We start from the raw sequence: 22,642 nt of genomic DNA on the forward strand, positions 1-22,642 counted from the left end.
CAGAAAGAGTGTGTCCTGGAGCTGTTCTTCCCTGTTTTCTGCAGAACAACCTTCTGTTCTCTAAAAATAAACTTTATCAAGTGGATAATAGTTTATTAAAATGGGATGCTGGTCAAATATAGCAATTAATACCAATTTTCCTCCCAAAAAATCAAAGGAAAATCGTAGTCATCTAGACCTATCAGGCAGATGTTTCATTTCAGCAGGTTGTGCCAGCAGCTCCATCCTGGTTGAGGCTGGGCCGTGCTCTGCTTGGGAGCAGTCTGTTTAGTGGACTTGACCTCGCAGCCTTGCATCCTTTCAGAGATGGGTGTTGTAAGGATCTTGACCGAGACCTTAGAGCCTTCCCAACAAAGTTGGATGGTGATCTGTTTCCTCTCTAGAGCTTTGCGAGTGCGTAAGAAAACAGGAGGAGAAAAAATGCCAGTGCAGATGATTGGGGACATCTTAGSAGCAGAACTCGCTCACATGCAGGCCTACATTCGGTTCTGCAGCTGCCAGCTGAATGGAGCTTCCTTGCTGCAGCAGAAAACTGATGAAGATGCTGATTTCAAAGACTTCTTAAAGGTATCTGGTTCAGTAGCYTTCTCCTTTTCTTAGTGACAAGACCAATTCAAAAACCTGTCCAACCAGCATCACCCAGATCAAAATACTCCAGAAGAATAAAATCTTAAAAAAAAAAATATGTAAGAACTTTCCAAGGAGTATTTTTATGGTGACCATGGTAACTCTGTGCGTTTGTGCTTTATGATTACATATCAGCCTTTCTCTCCAATGAATGTCTGGAAAAACTTAATTTTGATCAGGCACTTTTCAGTGCAATGAGGCATCTTTTTCTTGATGAGTAACGCAGTGTCTCTGTTAAATCTCTGAACTGCACCACAGAAACTCGCCTTGGACCCTCGCTGCAAAGGAATGCCTCTCTCCAGTTTCCTTCTGAAACCTATGCAAAGAATAACACGCTACCCTCTGCTCATAARGAGTGTGAGTACCGTAAGGGAGATCTTGTGTGGGGATGCTTTTGAGTTTGATCTCTGTCATAATGGCAAAAAAGCCACGTCATTGACGAGGATTTTTGTGACAGTGCAGAGAAAGAGTACCTATGCTTACCTCTGTTTTGATCTTGGTTTTTGATTCATCCCAGATTTTAGAGAATACGCCAGAAAATCACCCAGATCACAGTAATCTCAAGCTTGCCTTGGAGCGCGCGGAGGAGCTCTGTTCTCAGGTTAACGAAGGGGTGCGTGAGAAGGAGAACTCAGACAGGCTGGAGTGGCTACAGTCCCATGTCCAGTGCGAAGGTCTTGCTGAGGTAACTGCGTTGATGCGTTGCACTGCAGACTTTTGCCATTCATCTTGGAAAGGTCAGATGGGGAAAAATGGGAATGCTTGCTCACATCTGTCACTGGAACATGATCCAGCGCTGATCGCTTGGCAGAGAAACTTGTATTAAGTTCTACTCACAGCCATAATATAATGAGCCCTCATCTTTTTTTGTATGATTTGGGTAGTGGGGAAAYGCTGATGTTTAGAAGCGATACCATTTACGCTTGTTAAATGAACGGAAACTCCCAACCCTGAGGTACTGGCTCGGCTGCCCTTGAGCTGTGTCAGATGTGACTACGTGGCATTCCTCCTAATGTGCTCCCTAGGGTTTTCTTCGCACAAGAAGGGCCCAGAAACCCCCAGGGCCAGATTCTCCAAGGTACACAGGGTACTCCTTTCAGGACAGCCTTCAAACTGCTCAACTGAGGTGTAACAACTGTCCTTTGACTGTGTAAAGAACTGTGAAGATGAGCAGGAACTAATGCCTGTATTAACTCGCTGTTGCTAATGGATTTTTTTCTCTCCTAGCAACCAGTTTTCAACTCCCTAACGAACTGCTTGGGACCACGGAAACTCCTGCACAGCGGCAAGCTGTACAAGGCAAAGAGCAATAAGGAACTGTATGGTTTTCTTTTCAACGACTTCCTGCTTCTCACCTACRTGGTTAAACAATTTGTCTCTTCCAGCTCAGATAAACTGTTCAGCCCAAAATCTAACTCCCAGTTCAAAATGTACAAAATGGTGAGTGAATTAAGAGGTTCAGCAGTGATGTTTATACAGTGGGATCTGGCATCTGATGAGGAATGCTGTTTTGTCTGCTGGGATTAGCTGTCCAGCMCTTTTGATTATTTGCTGTCATACAGGCACGAACTGGCAGCCAGCACGTACCAATGTTATTTGGCTCAGTCCGGTGAACAGGACGKGCTCTTTGTTTAATAAACCTTTCCTTCCACTTTGTGTGAAAGGACAGAAATAACTTCATACCTGGGCATAACACTGCTGAGCAGCTGAGATGTTCAGGAACAGGAGCTTTTAAGTTTTTGCAAGTTCTTGGATTCGCGTGAAAAGAGTTTTTTGATGTTTGACTTTCRATAACACATAGAATCATAGAATGGCAAGGTTGGAAGGTACCTCTGGAGATCATCTAGTCCAACCCTCAGCATAGCCCATACAGGGATTGAACCCGCAACCTTGGCATTAGCAGCACCATGCTCTAACCAGCTGAGCTAGACTTTTATAAGACAGCAAAAGGTGTAGCAAGCTTACGCTTTCTGAAAGCACAGGTGTTTGTTTAGGACTGTAAACAGTGATGTGAGCCACACTTGTGAAACCTTAATGTGTGTCCACRCATCCCAAGAACATTGACCAGTGAGCCCAAGCTAAGTTAGTGTCAAGGCTGCTTCCAGGCAGGGTAACTGAGCTTCCTCTGGGAGGGCAGGATTTCCAAGCTCCACACTGCAGCTGTGCAGTGCCACCCCCTTCACAAAGCTCTTAACCCAGGAAGACAAGGGTGGGGGTTATTGCCAAAATTTATGTTTTTCTCTCAGTCCTTTCTAACATCTTTATACAATGATCTGATTGTTCTTTCTGTGTCCTAAGACTTCCTTTTCCATATAGCAGAACRGGGTGTGTAAACATCCGTGTAGTGTTTCTGTTTATTGTCAGGGTGGCAGTGCCACAGTGACGTTCGCTTTTCTTTCAGCCTGTTTTCCTTAATGAAGTGCTAGTAAAACTGCCAACAGACCCTTCAAGCGATGAACCGGTTTTTCACATATCACACATTGACAGAGTTTACACACTGAAAACTGACAACATCAATGAGCGGTGAGTAGTGGAAATGCAGCTCTGAGATTAAACTTTTTGAATATGGCTGTAGCTTATGTTTCCAGTGGACAGACTGGGGAGTTCTGAGTTCAGAAAACAGGACTTAGCTTCTCAATTAGAAAATAAACTCATCTGACTCTCACTTGAGTTGCAATATTCTCTCGTGTTGTTTTGCTTGTCCAGCAGCTATTGCAGTGGAGCCCAGATCCACATCTACTACTCTTAGATGCTACAGTTGTACAGAAGAGTAGTTTAGGACTGCCAAGCCCAGCATGCCATAGGATTCTTCCCCAGTCCTCGTCAGTGTTTAATGTGGCCCAGCAATCTTTACTTAAAAGGCAGCTTCAGTGTCATTTAATTAGGTTTATGTGGAAATGCGGCATAAGATTAAATCAAAAAACTCCATAGGTTTAGTCCTTGAATTAACTTGGCTGATTTGTGATGCCTCTGAAACCCAATGGGGCATAAAATAGTAAGAAAGATACTGGGATAGAGTCGTCGATGACTGAGGAATTTCCTGCCTGAGGTACAACCCTGACCATGGGGATTGCTTTTTGCAGGACTGCCTGGGTCCAGAAAATCAAAGCAGCATCAGAGCAGTACATCGAAACTGAAAAGAAGAAACGTGAAAAGGCTTATCAAGGTACTGAGCTGTGTACTCCCCTCCTCCACCTGCCCCCCACCTAGGGCCTCTTCTGGGGGCGCAGTACTATCTGTGTAGGATCGCACTCTGCATCTGTTGCTACATCTATTGCTGTGTCTACAACCAAACCATTTAATTCTGATTTTTTTCATTCCCAGCTCGCTCACAAAAGACCTCAGGAATAGGACGCTTGATGGTGCATGTGATTGAAGCAACAGAGTTAAAGGCCTGTAAACCCAACGGTAAGTGAAAGAGTTAGTGGTAAATAACTTTTATTCCTGCAGTGTTTGGAAAGGCTTGTTGCGAGCAGATTGGTGATTTGGAAAGCTGTGGTTTCAGCTGCAGCTTCTGAATGAATTAGCCATCACTTAGCTCTAGAGGACCCAGTGAAGGAACAGCTCTGTGCTGCCATAGGATATAGAGCTTTAACAACCCACATTTTCTGGATGGCTGCAGAGATGATGTGTCCAAGCAGCCCTCAGAGGGGGAGGGAGGTTTCTGTATTGCTGAGGTGTTTCCCTGCATGTTCTGTTTAGGGAAAAGCAACCCRTACTGTGAAATCAGCATGGGCTCACAGAGCTATACTACGAGGACCCTGCAGGACACCTTGAACCCCAAGTGGAACTTCAACTGCCAGTTCTTCATTAAGGATCTGTATCAGGATGTTCTGTGTATCACCGTGTTTGACAGGGATCAGTTTGCACCTGATGGTAAGTGTAAACATCTGTTTCAGGAAAAAACGTGGGTTTTTTTGTGACTTGGGGTATATAGTTTCTCACCAGCGGGTCCAAGAGCCTACAGGTACGATCACTTTCTGAGAAACGATGCCTCCTTACTTAAGAGGTTGCCTAGCCCAGTGGAGCCAGTGAAGCTCTGGGCAATCAGGCTCAACCCTACTCCAGCTTGTTGTTAACTTTTGTTAAGCTGGGGAGACAGAAAGGTTGAAGGCAGCAGTTCCTCTCTCTCACTATAGGCAACGCCTGAAAATAAGGTGCCAGGTTATGTTCGCAGACCAGCAATTTCAACCGTACTTCTTTCCTTGGAAACTGAGYGCGTTTTTGGCAATCGGGAACTTCCGATAGGCTTTAAAGGGGTCAATGCTTTTTTTCAGGGCACTGCTACACAGTTAATTAGTGCAGATATTAAGATTTTTGCCTTGAGCTGAGTTGTCATACGTGCAAGTATAGTTTAGGCTTTTCCTCATGTGAGATAATGTGACTGCTTGCTTGCCACTCAGCTCATGTGTGGCTACTGGGTAACAGTCTTTCTGACGGTTCATGGCAAACTAGCACCTTTTAATGCACATACACTCATACATATATACAGACAAACATATATATGTTTGTATATGGAATATACCCTCTTTGTGGCTATCATTTTTGAATAGGATTGTAGCCCTACTAGCACGCGTGCTTTTTCAGAGTCATTGTCCTTGTGAAAATAATGATAAATATATATAAAGCCTAATTAAAAGTTGGCTGAGTCAAAATAGTTGAATTTTTCTTGTTTGTCTTCATAGCACCGCAACTGATTTGTAAACAGACTCCATCACGTAATTCTGTCCTTCCAGCGCTAAGCCAGTAGGACATTTGAAACAGCATTACTGAAAGGGGAACTGATATTTCTAAAAACCTTAGATCGAACTGTGACATAAAGGCACATTTTCCATTTTAATTCTGTAGCGTTTTGGCTTTCTAAAAAGCCCCTTTTTTTGTCAGTACTGGCTGATTTAAACAAGAGTAAAAGTCCAGTCAAACAGGAAGTCTGACACTAATGCTCTGGCACTGAATACTTTTGCCTATGGACTTGYTCTTTTTGTTGACATTGTCACTTCTCATAATTTCTAGTTGTTACAGACAKAAATGTGATAGTACAGTAACATTAATGATAGCTGTAAAAGAAGAAAAGTCAAAGCTAATATGCAAAATCAAAGCTAGAGAGTGGTAAGGATGCTGCACGTGGCATCAGGAGAAACTGCTGCGTAGGCCTGAGCTGTCCTGTCCATCAGGGCAGCTTCCTCTTTAGATGATACTGGTGTATTGTTTTGGTCTGTGCACTACGTAGCATTGCTTCTTAATCATGTGCATTCAGGTCGTCTAAGCAAAGATGTCTTTGCTTACTGACATTTTTTACTTGTTTGCATTTGTTCAACAGATTTTTTGGGCCGCACTGAAATTCCAGTAGCAAAAATCAGAACTGAACAAGGGAGCAAAGGACCCACAACCAAACACTTGCTGCTGCATGAAGTTCCAACTGGCGAAGTCTGGGTCCGTTTTGACTTGCAACTCTTCGAGCAGAAAACACTCCTTTAAGAACACTTTTTTAATTTATGAAGGACAAATGACGCTATCAGCCTGAACATTTTTTTCCAAAAGCTTCTTTGCCCTAAGCTAGTTATTGAGCAAGAATTCCTGCTGCTTTCATATTCCTCCTAGTTACTGGTTGTGTTTGTGGTTTTTGCGGCGTTCAAAGTTGTTGTTGATCTATGCAAACCCAAATGTTACTGTATACAGCATACATACATGTACCCTGTATACGTATATGTGTGTGCACATATATGTATACTGAGCTATGTGTATAGCTCAGTGCCTTTTTACGATGTTGAAATAGGTTGGTTTTGGATGCCAATATTTCAATTTTCAGGGCCATTAAAAATATTAAGTAGAAATGTGGCATCAAAACGTACGACTTACCACCATTTTACCACTTAGTCTAGCATATAGACTGAGGAATCGTTTAGTTTAATGCTGGAGTCATTCCATTTGAAATAYGAGAAGTGATATCCACTGGAATTTTCCCATCTCAGGATGATAACTTAAAAGATTAAAAGCTGAAGAAGCCTTAGCACTGGAGGAGTCTCCAATATATTGTATATTCCTTAAAAATCAAGTGTAGTTCTTTACTTGACTTAGTTCTGCACTGAATCAGTAATTGCAGCTTGATTTTTCTTTTTGCTTCAGTTTGATTAATCATTCTCTGCTGAGACAATGTGGTTGTAAAGAATAACTAAAAAAAAAAATATTTTAAATACTGTGACCCACAATTATGTGGAAAAATACTCTTCAGCTTTTGATTTTCCTAAATGTAAGTTATTTGTGTATATATCCTCAGTTTTGCAGACCTCCATGTGAGGCTTGAAGCTTTGTCATTGCCAACATGTATATAGAGAGTAAAATATAAAGTTTATTAATGTAATTTGTCTACAGATGTTTATTGATGCATAGTGATTTTTTTAAAGTATATTTTATTCTACAAGAGAATGTGAAATAATGAGAAAAACTTACAGGAATAAATTCAAGAAAAGTTTATCAATATTTAAAATGTTTATTCTGGGGAACTGCTAGCCCAGCAAGAATCTGTAAAATGAGATTGGTTGTAAACCAGAATCTTTCTCATGGCGCTAGTATCAGGGATGATAAAAGAGAGTTTGTTTATGAAGCATTTGATACATTGTAACCATTTTACTGCCTCCTTAAACTGCTTTGTTGAAAAAGCACTGCATACAATTCTGAACAGTGGGTGCCCCTTTTTTATCATGGGTGCTGCGATACCTCCTGATGTCTGATGGTTTCACTCCTGATTGCCATCTGTATGCCCTCTTGTTAGGGCATACAGGTTGCTGAGGCAACCTGTTACTTTCAACGGGTTTCTGTGGTTCAGTATTTCTAACCTTAAATAAAACTAAATCTTGGCAACTCTTTGAGAGATTGTGTCTGTACAGTGGGAGATAAGAACTTCCTGAATGTGCACAGAGAAAATTATGTGTCTTTTCAGGCTTTCACATCTGAGCTCTAGCAGCATCTATTGTTCAGTACTGATCATCTGAAAAATACCAGACATTCTGAACAAGAACAGATACCATCTCCCCTAATTTATTTTCTGCCTTCTCAAAGCAATGAATATGTATGTTAAAGTTTGATTTAATGCATGCATACTGTCAGAGAAAATCCTCTGACTACCTTCCCTTGGTAGTATTACCCTAGTATTATTTTGCAAGACATTCAATATTTGAGTTCTAACAGAGATTTAAAGAAAAAAATCGTTATTTTCTTAGCAGTGCTTTCTCACCTGCTCTTCTGTACACATCTGCTAACCCTGCACAAAGCCTAGAGCACCTCCCTTGTCATTGAAAGACAGGGTTTGTTCTTAATACACAAGGTGACCTCTTGGCTTCTTTTGCAAAATTGCAAGACCTGAAGCAGTAAGTGGAATTTGCTTTTCCCTCTGATCACTGCTAAGATTCACACTTCTTGTAATATGAGATACAGCAGACTCAGAGCTGTAGCTATCTATCTCCAGTCCTGGGGAAACATAGAGAGTCTATGTTGCACAAGGGAGTGGCTTAACAGGATTTTTTTTTTCTAACATTTCTCACTAGTTCTGTCTCTTTAATACAAAGACACTCATCGGCTTATAATAACCTAGAGAATCGCTACATTATCTTCCCAGAGCTGAGCTTAAGTAAGTTTCCTAAAATATTAATTTGGATCCCCACAGGTTTGGGGCTGTAACTGGAAATAAAAGGAGCAACATCTCATACATTTCTTTGGCTGTTGTGTAAAAACAGTACTTCGGAAACACATGTTTAGGTGCTAAGTTTATTGCAGTCTGCTAGAAGGACTGGCCTGTTATCACTTGCTTTGGCAGAAGCTCTAACATATATATTGTGAACRGTACCTTCTGATGGTTTTGCACCGCACAGTCAGCTGGAGGACAAGTGGCATGAGTTCTTGGTGTCTTTGTGGTATTCAACAACTTTTCGCCTTAAACAGAAATAAAAGCTACTATTAGTCCATTCAATGCTATGATTGCTGCAGCCCAGTATACAGTTCCTGCACTAGCTCTTCTCCCCACACTGAGTCATTCCAGGAAACKTTTGTTTTTGTGACCAGTTTTCTTCCTAAAAATCTGTCATTACTCATAACTGCTCTAACTATTATGCTGGATTAAAGCCTTAGGTCAATAACAGTCGTTAAAAAACTCTAGTGCAGTGCAGAAGGTGGGGAGAGGAGCATGGAAAGCAAGGATAGAGTGGGCATGGTTTGGGAAAACATCAGGCTCTTGCTTCAGCTTTGATGTTCTTGTTGCTGAGAAACAGGAGCTCCTTTAAGTGTTGGGTACTGCGAAGCAGAACCAGGGAACGTTCAAAAGGAGTGGATGAGAGCACTGGGACTTTAAAAAAAAATATATAACAAAACAAAACTCACTCTTCAGTCATCCCAAAGGAATAAAGAATCCCTATCAGGGCAGGGCAGCTGGGGCGCACTCTTTTCTCAGCTTAGGGAGCAGAGCAGCAGTTGCCATCACTGCACCAGTTCAGTGCTTGCAGAGTTGCAAGAGCTGAAAGCTACTGCAGCTCCATCCTCTAAACATCCTTCAGCTGTAAGTAGGACACTTGAAGAACCCCAGCAGAACAGTGTTGCTCCAAGCCAGGTGCAGACCCAGAAATTGTTCTGTTAATCATTTTATCTTCTACCACATTCCTTCAAGGTTAGTGACTGCTACTGTATTTTGAATCTAACCACCCTGTAGACAAGAAAAACCTGTTCTGAACCTGAGCAATGGGGTGGCTGTTAGCTCCCTGAGTACAAGCAGCTCCTTTACAGGAACAGCCTCATTGCTCGAGCCAGGATACACACGGTATCACAAAGGACACTCTGGCTGAGCAAACACGGATCTGATCTCACTCTGTTTCTAAAATCTAGAAACTAATAGCAAAAAAAAGCATGAACATTAAATCCTCTCTGATCTTCCCATTCAAACATCCAGGAGTTCTCTATCCTGAACAGTAGGGCTAACTGCCAGGCTGCACCCAGAAAAGACAAGAAGCTTTTCACCAAAAGCTGCTTTATTTCAAGGCTCAGCTTAGCCATCAGGGTTGCCTTTTGGCACATCCTGCTGTCAACTCCAATACCTGAAGGCTTTCCTTTCACCACTTTACCAGGCAAAAAAGCAGCATAAAGCAGAATTCACCATGAAACTGAGGTTTTAGCACTTCTGCTATGCAGCCAAACCCAGAGCTTGTCTGCTGTAGCACTTAGGCTGCCTCTATAAGCATGTTAGCTCTTACCTCTTTCTTTGGTGGACCTCACTAGCAATGTAGGCGTGTGGTATCTTCAGCCACTCAACTGCATCCACATGTTGTCGGCTTAAAGGAAGCAGTGGCAGTTCTGCTTTGCTGAGTTCTTTCAGTTCTCTGGATGAGCATAGCCTTCCTGACAGGAAAGTAACAAATGCATGGTGTGAGCACCTACTCTCACAAGCAAGGATGGCCCTCAATATAAAATGCTTCCAAAAGGGGGTTCTTGATTATTTTTAATACCTGTTTCGCACTGCCTGATAATGCTTTTCTCAGTAAACTTTTTTTGCGCATCTTTTAACAATGGATCGTTTAAAGTCGGTATTGAAACCTGTGACAGAGAGAATTATTTCAAGCTACAGAAGCACTTTGTCAGACAGTCTCAAACTCTAAAGCAAGTAAGTCAGACAAATGTGAACTTCAGATACCATTGGTTAGCAGGAAAGAAGCATCAACCTCATTTTTATGAATGAAGACAGGAGGCATGGACCTGAATGGCCTGATTCTGGGAGATGCTAACCATCTCAGCTCCTAAGTCAGACTATGAAGCATTCGGCAACGCTGCTGTAAAACCAGACTATAGGAGCCTGATCTCCTGGGCTATATGGGTGATTTTACATTACAAGGAAAGGATCAGAGCCGCTCATCCTGTTCAGTAACACTCTCAAGCCTCATTACTTGGATACGCTCCTGGAAGGTTTATACTGTGGCTCTGAACCCCCCCCCCCCCATTGCCAAGAGTTGCACAGTGCACCCTTTCCTGAAGCTTGGGCCAAGCTATTGTAGAAATGGGCAGCTCTACCTTTGTTTAGAGGATCAGAGYGATTGCCACTTAGGCAAAGGATGCAGGTGATGTAGATGAACCCCAAGTGGCTCATTGCAAGGAAGTATCAGCTCAGTCCACACAGCTGCTGAGAGATTATGGCACCTAGGGGGGATTTAGGGAATTGTACTTCAAGGATTTGTATCCAAGTCCTACCTAACTCTTCCATTAGGTACCCAAATCTTTGGTGCATTTGAATTAAAGCTTCTGTAAAGATTATCTGAACTGTTTTCTTTTACAGATACAAACCCAGCTTGCAGTGGAACTCACCTACCCTCCTTAGACAGGATGCTTCCCACTTGACCACTGAATCTGAGTTTGGGAAAGCAAACCTTCCCCCAGTGCCTGCTGTGCTACTGTGCCTTCAAGTCTGTGTTTACTGTCCACCCAAACSCTATTCCCAGTGACACTCATTTTCAAACACAAAATGGGCTTAAATGCAGTAGGAGCTGGGATCCAATTTGTTCAGCTAATAAAACTAAAACGTGCTGCTTTATACCAGCCCCAGACCAGCAAGTCYACATAACATTGCCTCCTATTTAACATTAATTTCATGCTGGTCAAAGGGTGTATCTAAAACCCACATCATAAATAGCCATCAGACCTTCCAGCAGTCTGTACACGTCTTCARGAATAAGGGATCATACTCTGAAGGGTTGTAACTGTCCAAAGCCGCATAGCCCTGTGGGAGGAACAGGTAGGAGGTCAGATCTCAAAAGCTCTTGCTAATAAAGCAGTAGCAGAACAGCCAGCTTAGGTGAAAGAAATTACACAGTCAGGCATGGTAGGTAGACAGTGCACTGGAGGCTGCAGAGACAACAGGCRCTTCCTAATTTTCATCTCAGAAGGTGATCAAGTATAGCAGGAAAATTCATCCATTTCATTTTATCACAGGCATAAATAATGCTTTCACAAAGCATCCAGAAATTAGAGACTGGAATTATACTCACAACTTGGGCTGTCCAGATAATGGGAATTCCATCCAAAGGAAAAAAAAATGGACACAGAAGGAAATCAATCTTAAAAAAAGTGACTGATCCCCCACCAGCCATAGTCCCAGGCAGTCACTGTTCCCAAGATGGGAGCGCTGGGTCTCAATTGTGAGCACGTTTTTGTTACTATGTGTAAGAGCAAAGACCTGATCTACTCCTACTGGTTCAGACMACAACTCCATCTCATCCAGAACTCTGCCTTCAATGAACTTTAGATATTTATCATGCAAATCAAGTTCCCCGTGACCAGAAACAGCTGGGGAACAGCAGTTACCACCACTCCAGCTTGATGTCAAGACCAGAAAAACATCAGATCAAACAGGCCGTCAAGAAGCTGGATATGCTGAYGTAGCCAAGGTCAACACATTGATCAGGCCTGATGGTAAGGTAGATTATATCCATTTGTTTCCAAATTATACTGTAATATTGACAGCAAATAAGACTAAGCTCATCTCAATTGCATTAAGTAGGAGCTGTAGAGATAAGAAAATAAAACAGAAAATCAAAAGGAACAGAGGCCACAAGCAAGGCCTACAAAATAGCAAAATAACAAAAAAGCATACAAAATAGTTCTGCCTAATACTCTCAGGTCAGTCTTACTCATGCAAAATGTTTCCGGTTAAGATTTTTGGCTTTCCTGTGGAAACAATTCCCCAGAGTGCATAGCCCTGCAAGAAAAGAAGCATCCAGCCTACAGCCCTCTAGATTTTCACTCTGCTCAGTTTGTTTTGGAGGTCTGTGAATATAATTTCAAGCTGAGAGCTGGAAACATCATACTTTAACCTGAGCAGTTCCAGATGTGCTGCAGAACAAGCCCAAACCAAAGGAAGTGAGATCTGCAGCAGGTTTCGGGGTCACTGTGTTGAAATTACTCCCATGGGCTAGTGACCCAGTTCCCAAGAGCCTGGGCTGTTCCCAGGCACTCAGCAGGCATCTGGGCAGCCCTGCAGGGCTTGACTAGTAACTGCTGGAGAGTGCTACAGCTGCAGGAGCCTCTGCTCCTGGCTCTCCCCTGGAGAGCAGACAGCAGCCCTTCTCATCTTCTCCTGTTCATATTCCTATAAAGCTTTACACCTTAACAGTACTTGATTTGCAGAGTTTTAGTGCCACCCTTTGGTATATTGTTAAATAYCATCCCATTAAAATACGTGCTGAGGCCTCAGTCAGCTGTGTTAGGTGCTGTTCAACACACCCATGTCTGACCCCTTTCACATAAGTCATTTTATCGCTCACATCCCAGGGGGCCGAAAGCAGAGTTAACAGCATTCTCACAGATGAGTTTGCAGGGTCTCTATAACTCTCCAGCATTTCAGCACACAATGCCACAATATCCCAAATACCCATGTCCAAAATACAGCATTGCAGCACATAATGCTCAAAATATGGACAAAAGAAGCTGAATTGTGGCTAATACGACAGCACCCCCCCCTCCCTGAAAGATCCAGCTTASCACCCAATACCAGTCTGGCATAGTTGAACAAACTCTTAGCCTTTAGCCGACTGTAAACCTGAAGAAAACTAGAGCTGCTGCCCAGTCATAACTGGCCATCTCACCCTGCATCTGCAGCCCGTGGCCCTGGGATTGGGGGTRGGGAGGAGGTGAGAATGAAAACCAAAAGGAGGCAGATTTAAGGTGAAAAAAAAACATACAAGCAGATCACTGGAGCAATGGAGAGTCAAGGAAGGGAGGAAAAGGAATAAGGCTCAGATGGTGCAGTGAAGAATTAAGAGTGGGTGAGAAARGAGGCAGAGAAGTAAGATGAGAGAAAGACTGAAATGGAGGAACTTGGAAGGGACAGCAAGCAGAGAAAGAGTAGGAAGGGAAGATGAGAATAGTAGAAGGGGAGGAGGCTTGGMAAAGCAAGAGACAGTGGACAACTGGGGGAAATCATCAGAAGCAACAAGGGGAGGGGGACAGTAGATTGGGGAGTCTGACAAAAAAAAAGAGGCAAAGCAGTGGGAGAGTGAGAGGTCAAATAAAAGGGAGATAGATTGAGAAAAGAGACTGGAGGAAGAAGAATTGGTATGGAAAGAGGAAACAGTGATGACAGATACGGAGAGGTAAGGAGACTTGAGGAAGAGGACAAGGAGAAGCCTAATAGCAAGGAGAAGAGCAAGGGAAAATGGACAAAAAGAAATGAGAGAAAAAAAAGCACACAACAGAATCCAAGATATTAACCAATCCATAGAAGTGTCCTAGCACTGCAAAACATTATGTGCTGACATAATTAATGCAAACTTATGCACATTATTCTTTCTGTTATTCTGAAGGGCTCCAGCCTGCTTTCCTGATACATTCAAGACAGCTGTAAAAATAGGGCAAGGAGAAAAGGTGGGCATTCCTGGGTTGAGTGCAGCAAGCACATATGTATGCAACCCTGTCTAACATGCTCTAGGTGACCCTGCTGAGCGGGGAGGTTGGACTAGATGATCTACAGAGAGAGGTTCCTTCCAACCTTACTGATTCTGTGCCATCTTTACCAGCTCCAGCCAGGCAGCACAAAATCATTCAGTAGCATGAAATCACCATGATGGAGGCTGACCACAAGGGCTGCGTTTGTTCAGGAAGAAGAGGGACACATCCCAGAACAACCACTGCCTCTTGAGGACATCCAGCAAAGTCCTGACCTAGCACAGGAACTTGCAAGACGGACTGATGCAGATACAGATAGGTACAGTATACCAAATATCCTAAATTCCAGGATTTCAGGAGCAGAATTGGTTCAGCCCTTCATCATTCCAAAAGGTTTAAATGCATGGGTCTTTCTCATAAGTCTTTTGAAAAAAGAATTGTTTGCTCTCATTAAAACATGACAGCTCCTACTATATTTTCATTTCTGGATGGGAAGTTCATACAGCTCTATTGTGCAGTGGCTTCCATTGACAATAAAAGCATGTATGACATAAAATACTATTTCAGTAGTCATAGATGGTTCTTTTTGCTCTCTATATCTAATTCTGAGAGACAGAAATTTAAGTCATGGAATGTGGTACTCAACAGCAGTCTGAAATGCACAGTGAAAACAAAAACAAACAAGTATTTCCTACATTGATTGCAATTTGTGTGAGTACTGAAACCCTTGGAATTACACAATCCGTGGCTTGGGTCTATTCACCTATATGCAAACCTAAAGAAATTGTTGGTGCCTTCCTACTGGTATCCTTCCATTCCCATCTTTTTTTTCCTTTATAAAGTTGGAGGAGTGGCAGAGAAGGCCACAAATACTTCTCATTCACACTCTGCCAACGTGCTGTAGCACTGCTTTAGCTGAACTCCTGAGGGTGCAGGTCAGTCTCTGGTAACACACTCGGCTTTTGGTTTCAGCTGGCAGACCTGAAGGTTTTCCCTTGAAAAGGTTCAGCCCACAGAATGAAACCCTGCGAGTTCTTCGCTACGTTCAGAACCCGATTCACACTCGGTGCACTGAACAGTTGTTCATAGACGATGGTGAATTTCAACAAACAGCTGTAACAATGTCTGTCACAACTGCAGAGATCCCTGGGAGGGGTAAGTTACAAACAAGGCATATCTGAATGCGAGGCTACTCAATCAAAGAGCAAACAACATAAAACTGATCTTGTCTGCAATCCTCTGTATGCAGCTCTTCCCATGACAGAAATTTACTGCTTGTTGATACCTTCTTTTTACAGTAGTTTAAATATAGAGAGAGTTGTTCTTCATTCCTTTTCTGTATTTCTTCACTCGATTTGCTGTCAACTTTGTCCTCGATTTTCTGCAGCAGTGGCTCTGAAACATCCCCAAGCCATTTCTTGTACAGCATCTCCTTCTTTCTCAGATTCAAGAAATCATTGTGCTTCAAATATCTGTCCACCTCCTAAGTAAGGAATTGAAAACAAAAAAAATTACAACCTGTTAGCCAACCACACTAAAGAACGAAGCTATTCAGCATGGCTAACCTCAGCTGTCTAGTCACTACTGCCAAAGCCCTGCTTCCCAGCCCTTCCTTCTGTTCCTCTCTCACTCCATTTCTTACCACTTGACTCCAAATCCTTCCTTGCATGGTCTCTGGCATTCAGACTCTAAATTCATTAGACTCTAGTGTAACATTGGCAGGAAATAATTCACTTTTCTCACTAGGTTAGCGAGCTGAAATCATTTCAGGGTGGGGGTTAGACAAGCACCAGATTGTGCAAGAGAGGCAGTGGGAGCAGGACCTTCTCCTTGTAGTAGAGGCAATCTGCTAAATCAGATCAGCCCTCCTGTCCTTTATCCACAGGGCCACTATCTAACCTCATCCACAAAACAAAAGATAGGTACAAATGAGCAATTAATTCATCAAAAAGACATAGCAGTCAAAAACTTCTATTTAGAGTTACCAATCCTCAGGAGCCTGAAGATGATGGCACCGGACAGGTCAGAAACATTCACTTCTAAATTTGTTTTCCAATATTACAGACAGATGATGGCTTTATCACCAATCACGGATGAAAAGAAACATTTTGACATGCAGAAAAGCAAACAGTAAATGAGAAAAGAGACATCAGTCCTTACTTACCTTAACGAAATAATTTTCTCTCTCCAAGACAGACTGAGCACAAGCAATGATATCTCGACTTTCATCAGGTACTGCCTAACAAAGTATCAAAAGAAACAGGAAGTAAGAGCAGGAGTTAGAATAGGAGATAGAATTACCTTTGAATTTAAAATAATTACTGTGCTGTGACTAAAGGCATGTTATGCTGTGACCTAGATGCCAGAGGCAAGTAGATTGCACAAGCAGGTAAATCCTTGCTAGACTTACTCTGAGCAATTAAATGTAGCAGCAGCAACAACATGGTAGCAAGAACTAGACTGCGTATGTCAGGTGGGGCCAGACCACACACATCCCTGGCTCCTCCTCACTGTGCCTGCACCACTGCCTGCTCCTTGCCACTGTTGCCCACACATGTCAGAGGAAGGTAGCACACAGAATCTGAGTCATACCTTCATTTTCAATACAGATACAATCACACTACACAAACAGCAATCAAACACATGAAAATCATGATGAAATGTTACATTAAGGAATTCAGAGAAGTATAAAAGGAAAATGGAGGAAAACAGTTAAGTGTAAGAGGAAGGATAATGAGAAAAACGTTTTTGAAACAGAAATTTGCCTTGCTTCTCCATCTGCTCATGAATTTGTCTGCATTTTAAAACTCAAGGAATTTCATAGCATCGGCCAAGTTCTTCTCTAGCACAACCTTCATCTTACGCTTTCTGAAGATCAAAATAGGGAGAAACTGTTCTTCACTTTATGAATATCAGTATACTAAAAAATGGTTTAAGAACAGTAGCCCTTGAACCACCTGCTGTTATCTAATTTTTAGCAGTCTAATTTTCACAGGGACTTGTTTATTACATAGCTTAACTGCAACCCCTGCACGCAGGCCAAGGACCACAAGCGAAAGAGACCAAATTTATTCCACACAGGACCCACCCACGGAAGACCATAGAAATGCTCGAGAGTCTTCAGTTCAGCTCACAAATGAGCTGGGTAGAGTCTATTCAAGCAAGACTGGAGCACGTGCGTGTACATGCACACACACACAATCTCACACATCACAGAGATTATCTCTCCTCTGATCAGGCAGCACCCACTCTGTGGGTTAACCAAAGGGACTCTTCATTCAGGAATCAATCGATACCTTTTATAAGTAACAAATTTACATAGAATTTTCATTCTATAATAAAAATACTCCACAGCAAAATTTATCTTTAAGAATCCACTATAAAAAAATTACCAGCAGGTAAGATGCAATGCAGTCATAGTTATGGCAGGGAACTAAAACACAAGCTGTTTTAGACAGACCATCTCTCTGATGCTAACCCGAACTTAGGGTCTGTTTTGCCTTTCTGGGATAAACCAGCAAGTTTAGGAACTATCAGCACGTACCTCACTTGCACTGGCTTAGCCTAAGACAGGAGGTATGCAGCTGAAATTCCTAACGCTTAACAAATTACCACTTGTTAGATTTACTGTAAATGGCACGTTCATAGCCTGTCCCAAATGAGGAGTTGGGTTAAACCACTAGGAAGGTTCAGCTGGTCGTCATAAGATTAACAGCCCTTCCAAATTTGCATTTCATGCTAACATCAACTTAGGTATCACTAAAAGTTTAAACTAGTTTCAGTATATCTACACTAAACATTTCCACTAATGCAGATAGACTAATTCTAAATTAGCCCAGCTTTTCTTGAAACATAGACCTAAACCAGAGGCAAGGCTGAAATAATCTGCTACATCTACTGTCTACCTTCTATGGTTTACATAGGTGAATTCAAAGTCATCTGTGCTGTGATCTTCTTGTGCCATTTAAGAATGGAGCTCCACCCAAAGCATTTTTGTTTAAGCCTAACATGCTGCTGAGAGCACATGACTGAAGGAATGCAGCTGATTCACAGAATGGAAAACAAACCTGCTACTCTCCGTGCTTTATATTAYTTTTAATCTCAATTAGAAATACATTTATACCCTTATTTGCAAAGTTGCACAGTATAGCTTGCAGTGATTTCTGCCTTGCCCCTGTTGGCCAGCTCCAAAACGTTTCTCATCCTGAGGTGACATGAGCAGGTACCGTACTACACCATACTTCGCAGCAGGCAATGAAGAAGAAGCAGGAACTGCCAAGCAGTAACAAAATAATGAAAAATAACTGAAAGAGGGAATATTAAATTTCAGGTGTGTTTTAAGACCCTTTCATCCTAGTATTTGGAGAAAAACAGCATGTTACATTACCACCAACCGATCTGCACCACACAGTCACAGGACCTTTCTAAAAACAGTACCTTGACAATACAGGGAAACATAGCCATCTCGTGAGCACGGAGTAGCTACTAGCACTCATGCATACTGCACACTGATAAACAGGTGAAAAGTTTTCTTTAAGATGCTTTACTTTTGAAAAATTCTTACAGAATTAGTCAGAAACTTGTTTAAGGTCGTACGTGAAACCTTTCCACACACCAAACTGCATGGTACTCAATATGGCTACTTCAAAGGGACGAAAGGGTATCTTAACAGTTTTATAGATCTTCATTCCTTTTCCCCGTGACACACACATCTCAGATTTTACAAGCATTGCACAAAACCATTTTCATTCCATCCCTGAAAATATATTTTCAGTCTTACCTTTACACGATGGAAGTTTTTCTGTGTTAGCCAATCTCTGGTAGTGTTTTTCTTCCCCAAACAAGCACTGCAGGCAAAAGTATTTGCTGTACTGCTCTTCGCTGGTGCTGAGGAGAACCTCTGAATAGATTAAAAAAGAGAAAAAAAAGGAAAAGATCACACTAAAAGTCAACCTATTTAATAAAAATCAGGTTCACATCTAGGTTTTACAATCAAGTTACACACTGGGGTATAACTGTAAGTTTACCTAACATCTCTACACCACACAGCCTTGTAAACCTCATTATTTGATTATTTSTGCACAAACAGTACAACAGGCAGGGGAACAAACTATTGTTTCAGCAGTTCTCAGAAATACTTCAGGATAGGAAGAGTGGAATATTTCACCTAAATGAAACAAAATGGATAGAAGTTGGAGATCCCAATTTAAAGTAATGATTTCAGTAGTTTGGGCACTCTTCTTCAAAAAGGGATGAGTTCAATTCCAACCCACAGATTTAAGTAGCTCTTGTAGATCAGATTATTACTTACTGAATGAGCACGCATGCATGTATGAGATGGGCTACGCTGTCATTTCTGAATTTAGGAGTACTACTAACTAGAGATAMTATTTGGGACTTCCCTGGGAGACTTGCACAGTACTTGGATCCTAGGCATCTTCCACCTATATTGCAACAAACTGAGAGGACACAACAACATCTACATTTCTGAGCCTGCCTAGGCGAGAGGGGGACTGAAGGCCCCAGGAATGTTTGCACTAAGCAGGATTCATCAATGAATTCAGGCACATGCTGGGGAACGCAGGCCTGGAAATCATAAAGATAGACTAGATTGCTGTCTGGAACTTCAGTGGGTCTCAGGTGATCAGTCCCAACGTACGAACTCAACTACCTCCAAATGTCCTCGGGTATCAAATACAAATACTAGTCTCGTGTGTCCTGAACTGTGTTTTTTCACAGTAGAATTTACACTTGAAGGAATGTAGACTCATTCACCTGCCAAAGATTTTGTTGATCATGTTCCATCACAGATCTTGGACTCTCAAGTCTTAGTAACCAGGAATTCTTGGCCTATCCATACTAAGCATTGTTGGACTAGCCTGAGAAAAGCATTAAAACATTCCAAAACATATAAAACCATTGTATAAACACCAAAAAGCATGTTTTCTTACAATTCCAGCCAAAGAACGTAACGAGTCTCCAAAGGAATTCTAACTGCTGCCAACTGATACCGACAGTACTTTTGTATCCCAATAAGTTAAACTGAAGGAGATGAAGTGTCAGGTTTACAGTCAGATACTCTCTCCAATAGCAACTGTCTCTTTTGAGCTTCATGATAAATGGATAATACATTTTGTTTCAAACAACAAAGGGGTTCACAAATCCTAGAATGCTTGTCAGCTCTGAAAGCATTTCAAGACTTATCAAATTCAACCTTCTGACTGTTGCTTCTTTCCTTTGTGCCCTTTGCGCCCTTTGCAGATATATGTAAGTCTCTTTTAAATAATTGCTCCATTCCACCATAGGGATGGTTGCATTTTAGTGGGTTTTAAAGTTAGTTCTAACAGATGAAGATTAGGCTAAAGTATTAACTCTGAGATCCAGCCAAGAAATTCCATATCCTTTATTGTATGTGTACCAGGATCTTTGGGTTGATTTGTAACAAGGAGATAGTAGAATCACCCAGGGAAAAAGGGCTTACAATTAGGGCATTACTACATGATTTGCAAAGCAGTTACTAGCCACTGCCTTTCTCTGTCTGAAAATGAAGATTTTTGTCTGCATATGTCTACATATGTCCCATTGCTTCTGTAGAGTGTCGTGTCAGCCACAGAGGAAGAAGGGATCTGGAGGGTTGTTATTCTCTGTGAGAACTCCCCAGCTCTGAAAGTGATCTCCCCTTTTCCCAGACAGCCTAAAACTGCTAAGCTCCAGAGAATGCTGTAAAGCACATCTGATCTCATGGTTTTTGCAAGGAGAAGCATTCTCAAAGTTTTCCTTATACTATAATGACCGATTAAAGGAGTTTGTGTATTATATTACCTGCACAGATAAGTAACAGTCAGCACACCCTGACCTAGCACTGAACTCATTTCTGACATAAAACAACAAGCAGAATAGTGAGTACTGATGGATGTGATGATAGTGAAAAGTGTCAGCTAGTTGATATGACAGAAGTGCTTGTACTTTCCTATAAGTTACATATCCTTATCTACCTGCAAAGGTGCCAAGGGTTCCCGCTTCAGATCATCTTTTGCAGACTTCCTTCCATTCAAAGTATTTAGGCTTTTGTTCTTCTGATCTATGGGTGCTGTAATTCCCTGGAAAAGCATAGGATAAGGAAAATACACACTTTAAAAAAAAAAAAAAAAAAAAAAAAAAACTAGCATCCCGTTCAGCTTGACAAAGCAAGCCCAAGCCTTTCTGTGAGCACAAAGGAAGGGAGATGTTTTCTCTCATCATAGCAGACTGGGACCCCAGGAAGGAAAAGAACAGAGTAAACATAGTAAATCAATCTGCTGAAGTTATCTGTTAAAAAAAATTACAGGTGGTAAAGTTTCTAGCTGCAGAATGTTTCTCTTAATCCCCCCAAAATATCAAACCGTCACTGAGTCTTAATCCTATTTCTGTTTTGTTTGGACTCTTACTACAAGATGGCACCTCTCCACCGCTGACCTAGGCAGGGCCTACTTGTTTAAGACATCTGCTGTTTTGCAGGCCTTAAAACTAAAATTTGGTCACCTGCTATGACAGAAACACAGTAAAGGACTTCTGAAGTATGAATGGATAAAACAAGATTTGAAGATTTCAAGCCAGTTTACCAGCTGCTGTCCCCAAATGCTAACCTAATGTGCATAGGTAGGCAGTCAATGACCAAGAATGACCAAGTCAGAAATAACTGCCTAAAATTTCTTGGAAAATATATCTGCATTTTATTTTACCATCACAGTACAGCTTTAGATAAGTAATATATTTAGACAGGTTTCTTTTGCTTCACATCAGTTCTGCTTAGTAAAACAGGTTAAAAAGAAGACAAGGTTTGTAGGAACTTTAAGACAGATTTTAATCATTACTGTGGCAAAAAAAAATAGTATCCTCACACACACAGTCCTCTCAAACTCCCCTTTYCTGACTAAAGCCTTTGTAAGAAGTTACCCTTGTCAGATCACAAATCATCACCTCCTCTGCACGCAGGGAGATGCACCTTATCCCTTGTGAGCACAGCTGGCTGTCTTTCCTGGGGGCTTAGTCCCCTCCGATTCCCTCGGACGTGGCGAAGGGTGGCGAGGGGACAGGAAGAGAGAACCAGCCCCTAGGGCAGGCAGGGCCCAACTCTGAGAACAGGAGCTGACAGTTTGGGAAGGAGATTTCAGTAGATCTGCCCAGCAGATCTGTAATCCCTATCTGAAACACAGCCTCGGCCAGTTTAGGGCAGGCAGCAGCCCATCGCTTTGAGGTGGAAGAGAAAATATTAAGCAAACAGTTAACGTGCACAAATCCAGGCGGCCCGCAGATAGAGCGAGTGAGGAGAGGGCAATACCGGTGACGGAGTCCTGACCTCCGCCTGCCCGGGCCCCGGGGGGAGGGCAGGGGACCCCCGGGGACACGGGGACCCCCGGGGACACAGGCCCCCTCACCGGCCTTGGCGAGGCTCCGGGCGGCCCCGGCGGGAGCTCACTGTGCTGCGAGCCAGCGCCGCGCCTCATGGCGGAGCCGCCGCCGCTCCCGCTCAGCCCGGCCGCGGGGAAGATGGCGCCCTCACTGCCCCCCCCCCCCCCCCCCCGGCTCCAGGCCGCGCGTTCACCGCGCCGCGCCGCGTCCC

At 42.5% G+C, this 22,642-nt stretch overlaps 2 protein-coding genes across 3 annotated transcripts in view; one reads left to right on the plus strand and one right to left on the minus strand.

The window, feature by feature from the left end:
• Nucleotides 1-7,306, plus strand: part of ITSN2 (intersectin 2) — an 86,697-nt gene extending 79,391 nt beyond the window's left edge. For both annotated transcript variants that reach the window (XM_085320365.1, XM_085320364.1), the window contains 9 exons: nucleotides 384-567; nucleotides 886-984; nucleotides 1,145-1,312; nucleotides 1,855-2,067; nucleotides 3,029-3,150; nucleotides 3,711-3,793; nucleotides 3,952-4,035; nucleotides 4,330-4,503; nucleotides 5,948-7,306. In XM_085320365.1, the coding sequence (XP_085176491.1) occupies nucleotides 384-567; nucleotides 886-984; nucleotides 1,145-1,312; nucleotides 1,855-2,067; nucleotides 3,029-3,150; nucleotides 3,711-3,793; nucleotides 3,952-4,035; nucleotides 4,330-4,503; nucleotides 5,948-6,105 (1,285 nt within the window). In that variant the 3' untranslated portion in view covers nucleotides 6,106-7,306. The remainder of the gene's footprint in view (nucleotides 1-383; nucleotides 568-885; nucleotides 985-1,144; nucleotides 1,313-1,854; nucleotides 2,068-3,028; nucleotides 3,151-3,710; nucleotides 3,794-3,951; nucleotides 4,036-4,329; nucleotides 4,504-5,947) is intronic.
• Nucleotides 7,307-8,377: 1,071 nt separating this feature from the next.
• LOC146586983 (protein FAM228B-like) lies at nucleotides 8,378-22,591 on the minus strand. The gene is made up of 9 exons (XM_085320368.1): nucleotides 22,458-22,591; nucleotides 21,036-21,140; nucleotides 18,821-18,940; nucleotides 16,205-16,279; nucleotides 15,326-15,523; nucleotides 11,300-11,377; nucleotides 10,116-10,203; nucleotides 9,864-10,008; nucleotides 8,378-8,556 (listed from the first exon to the last, which is right to left on the minus strand). Exons 1-9 carry the CDS (start codon nucleotides 22,524-22,526, stop codon nucleotides 8,496-8,498), a joined length of 939 nt encoding a protein of 312 aa, XP_085176494.1. The 5' UTR covers nucleotides 22,527-22,591; the 3' UTR covers nucleotides 8,378-8,495.
• Nucleotides 22,592-22,642: the final 51 nt, after the last annotated feature.

Source organism: Rhea americana, unplaced genomic scaffold (assembly GCF_003343005.1).
Source record: "Rhea americana isolate MKP2758 unplaced genomic scaffold, rheAme1 scaffold_63, whole genome shotgun sequence".
NCBI classification, from domain to species: Eukaryota; Metazoa; Chordata; class Aves; order Rheiformes; family Rheidae; genus Rhea; species Rhea americana.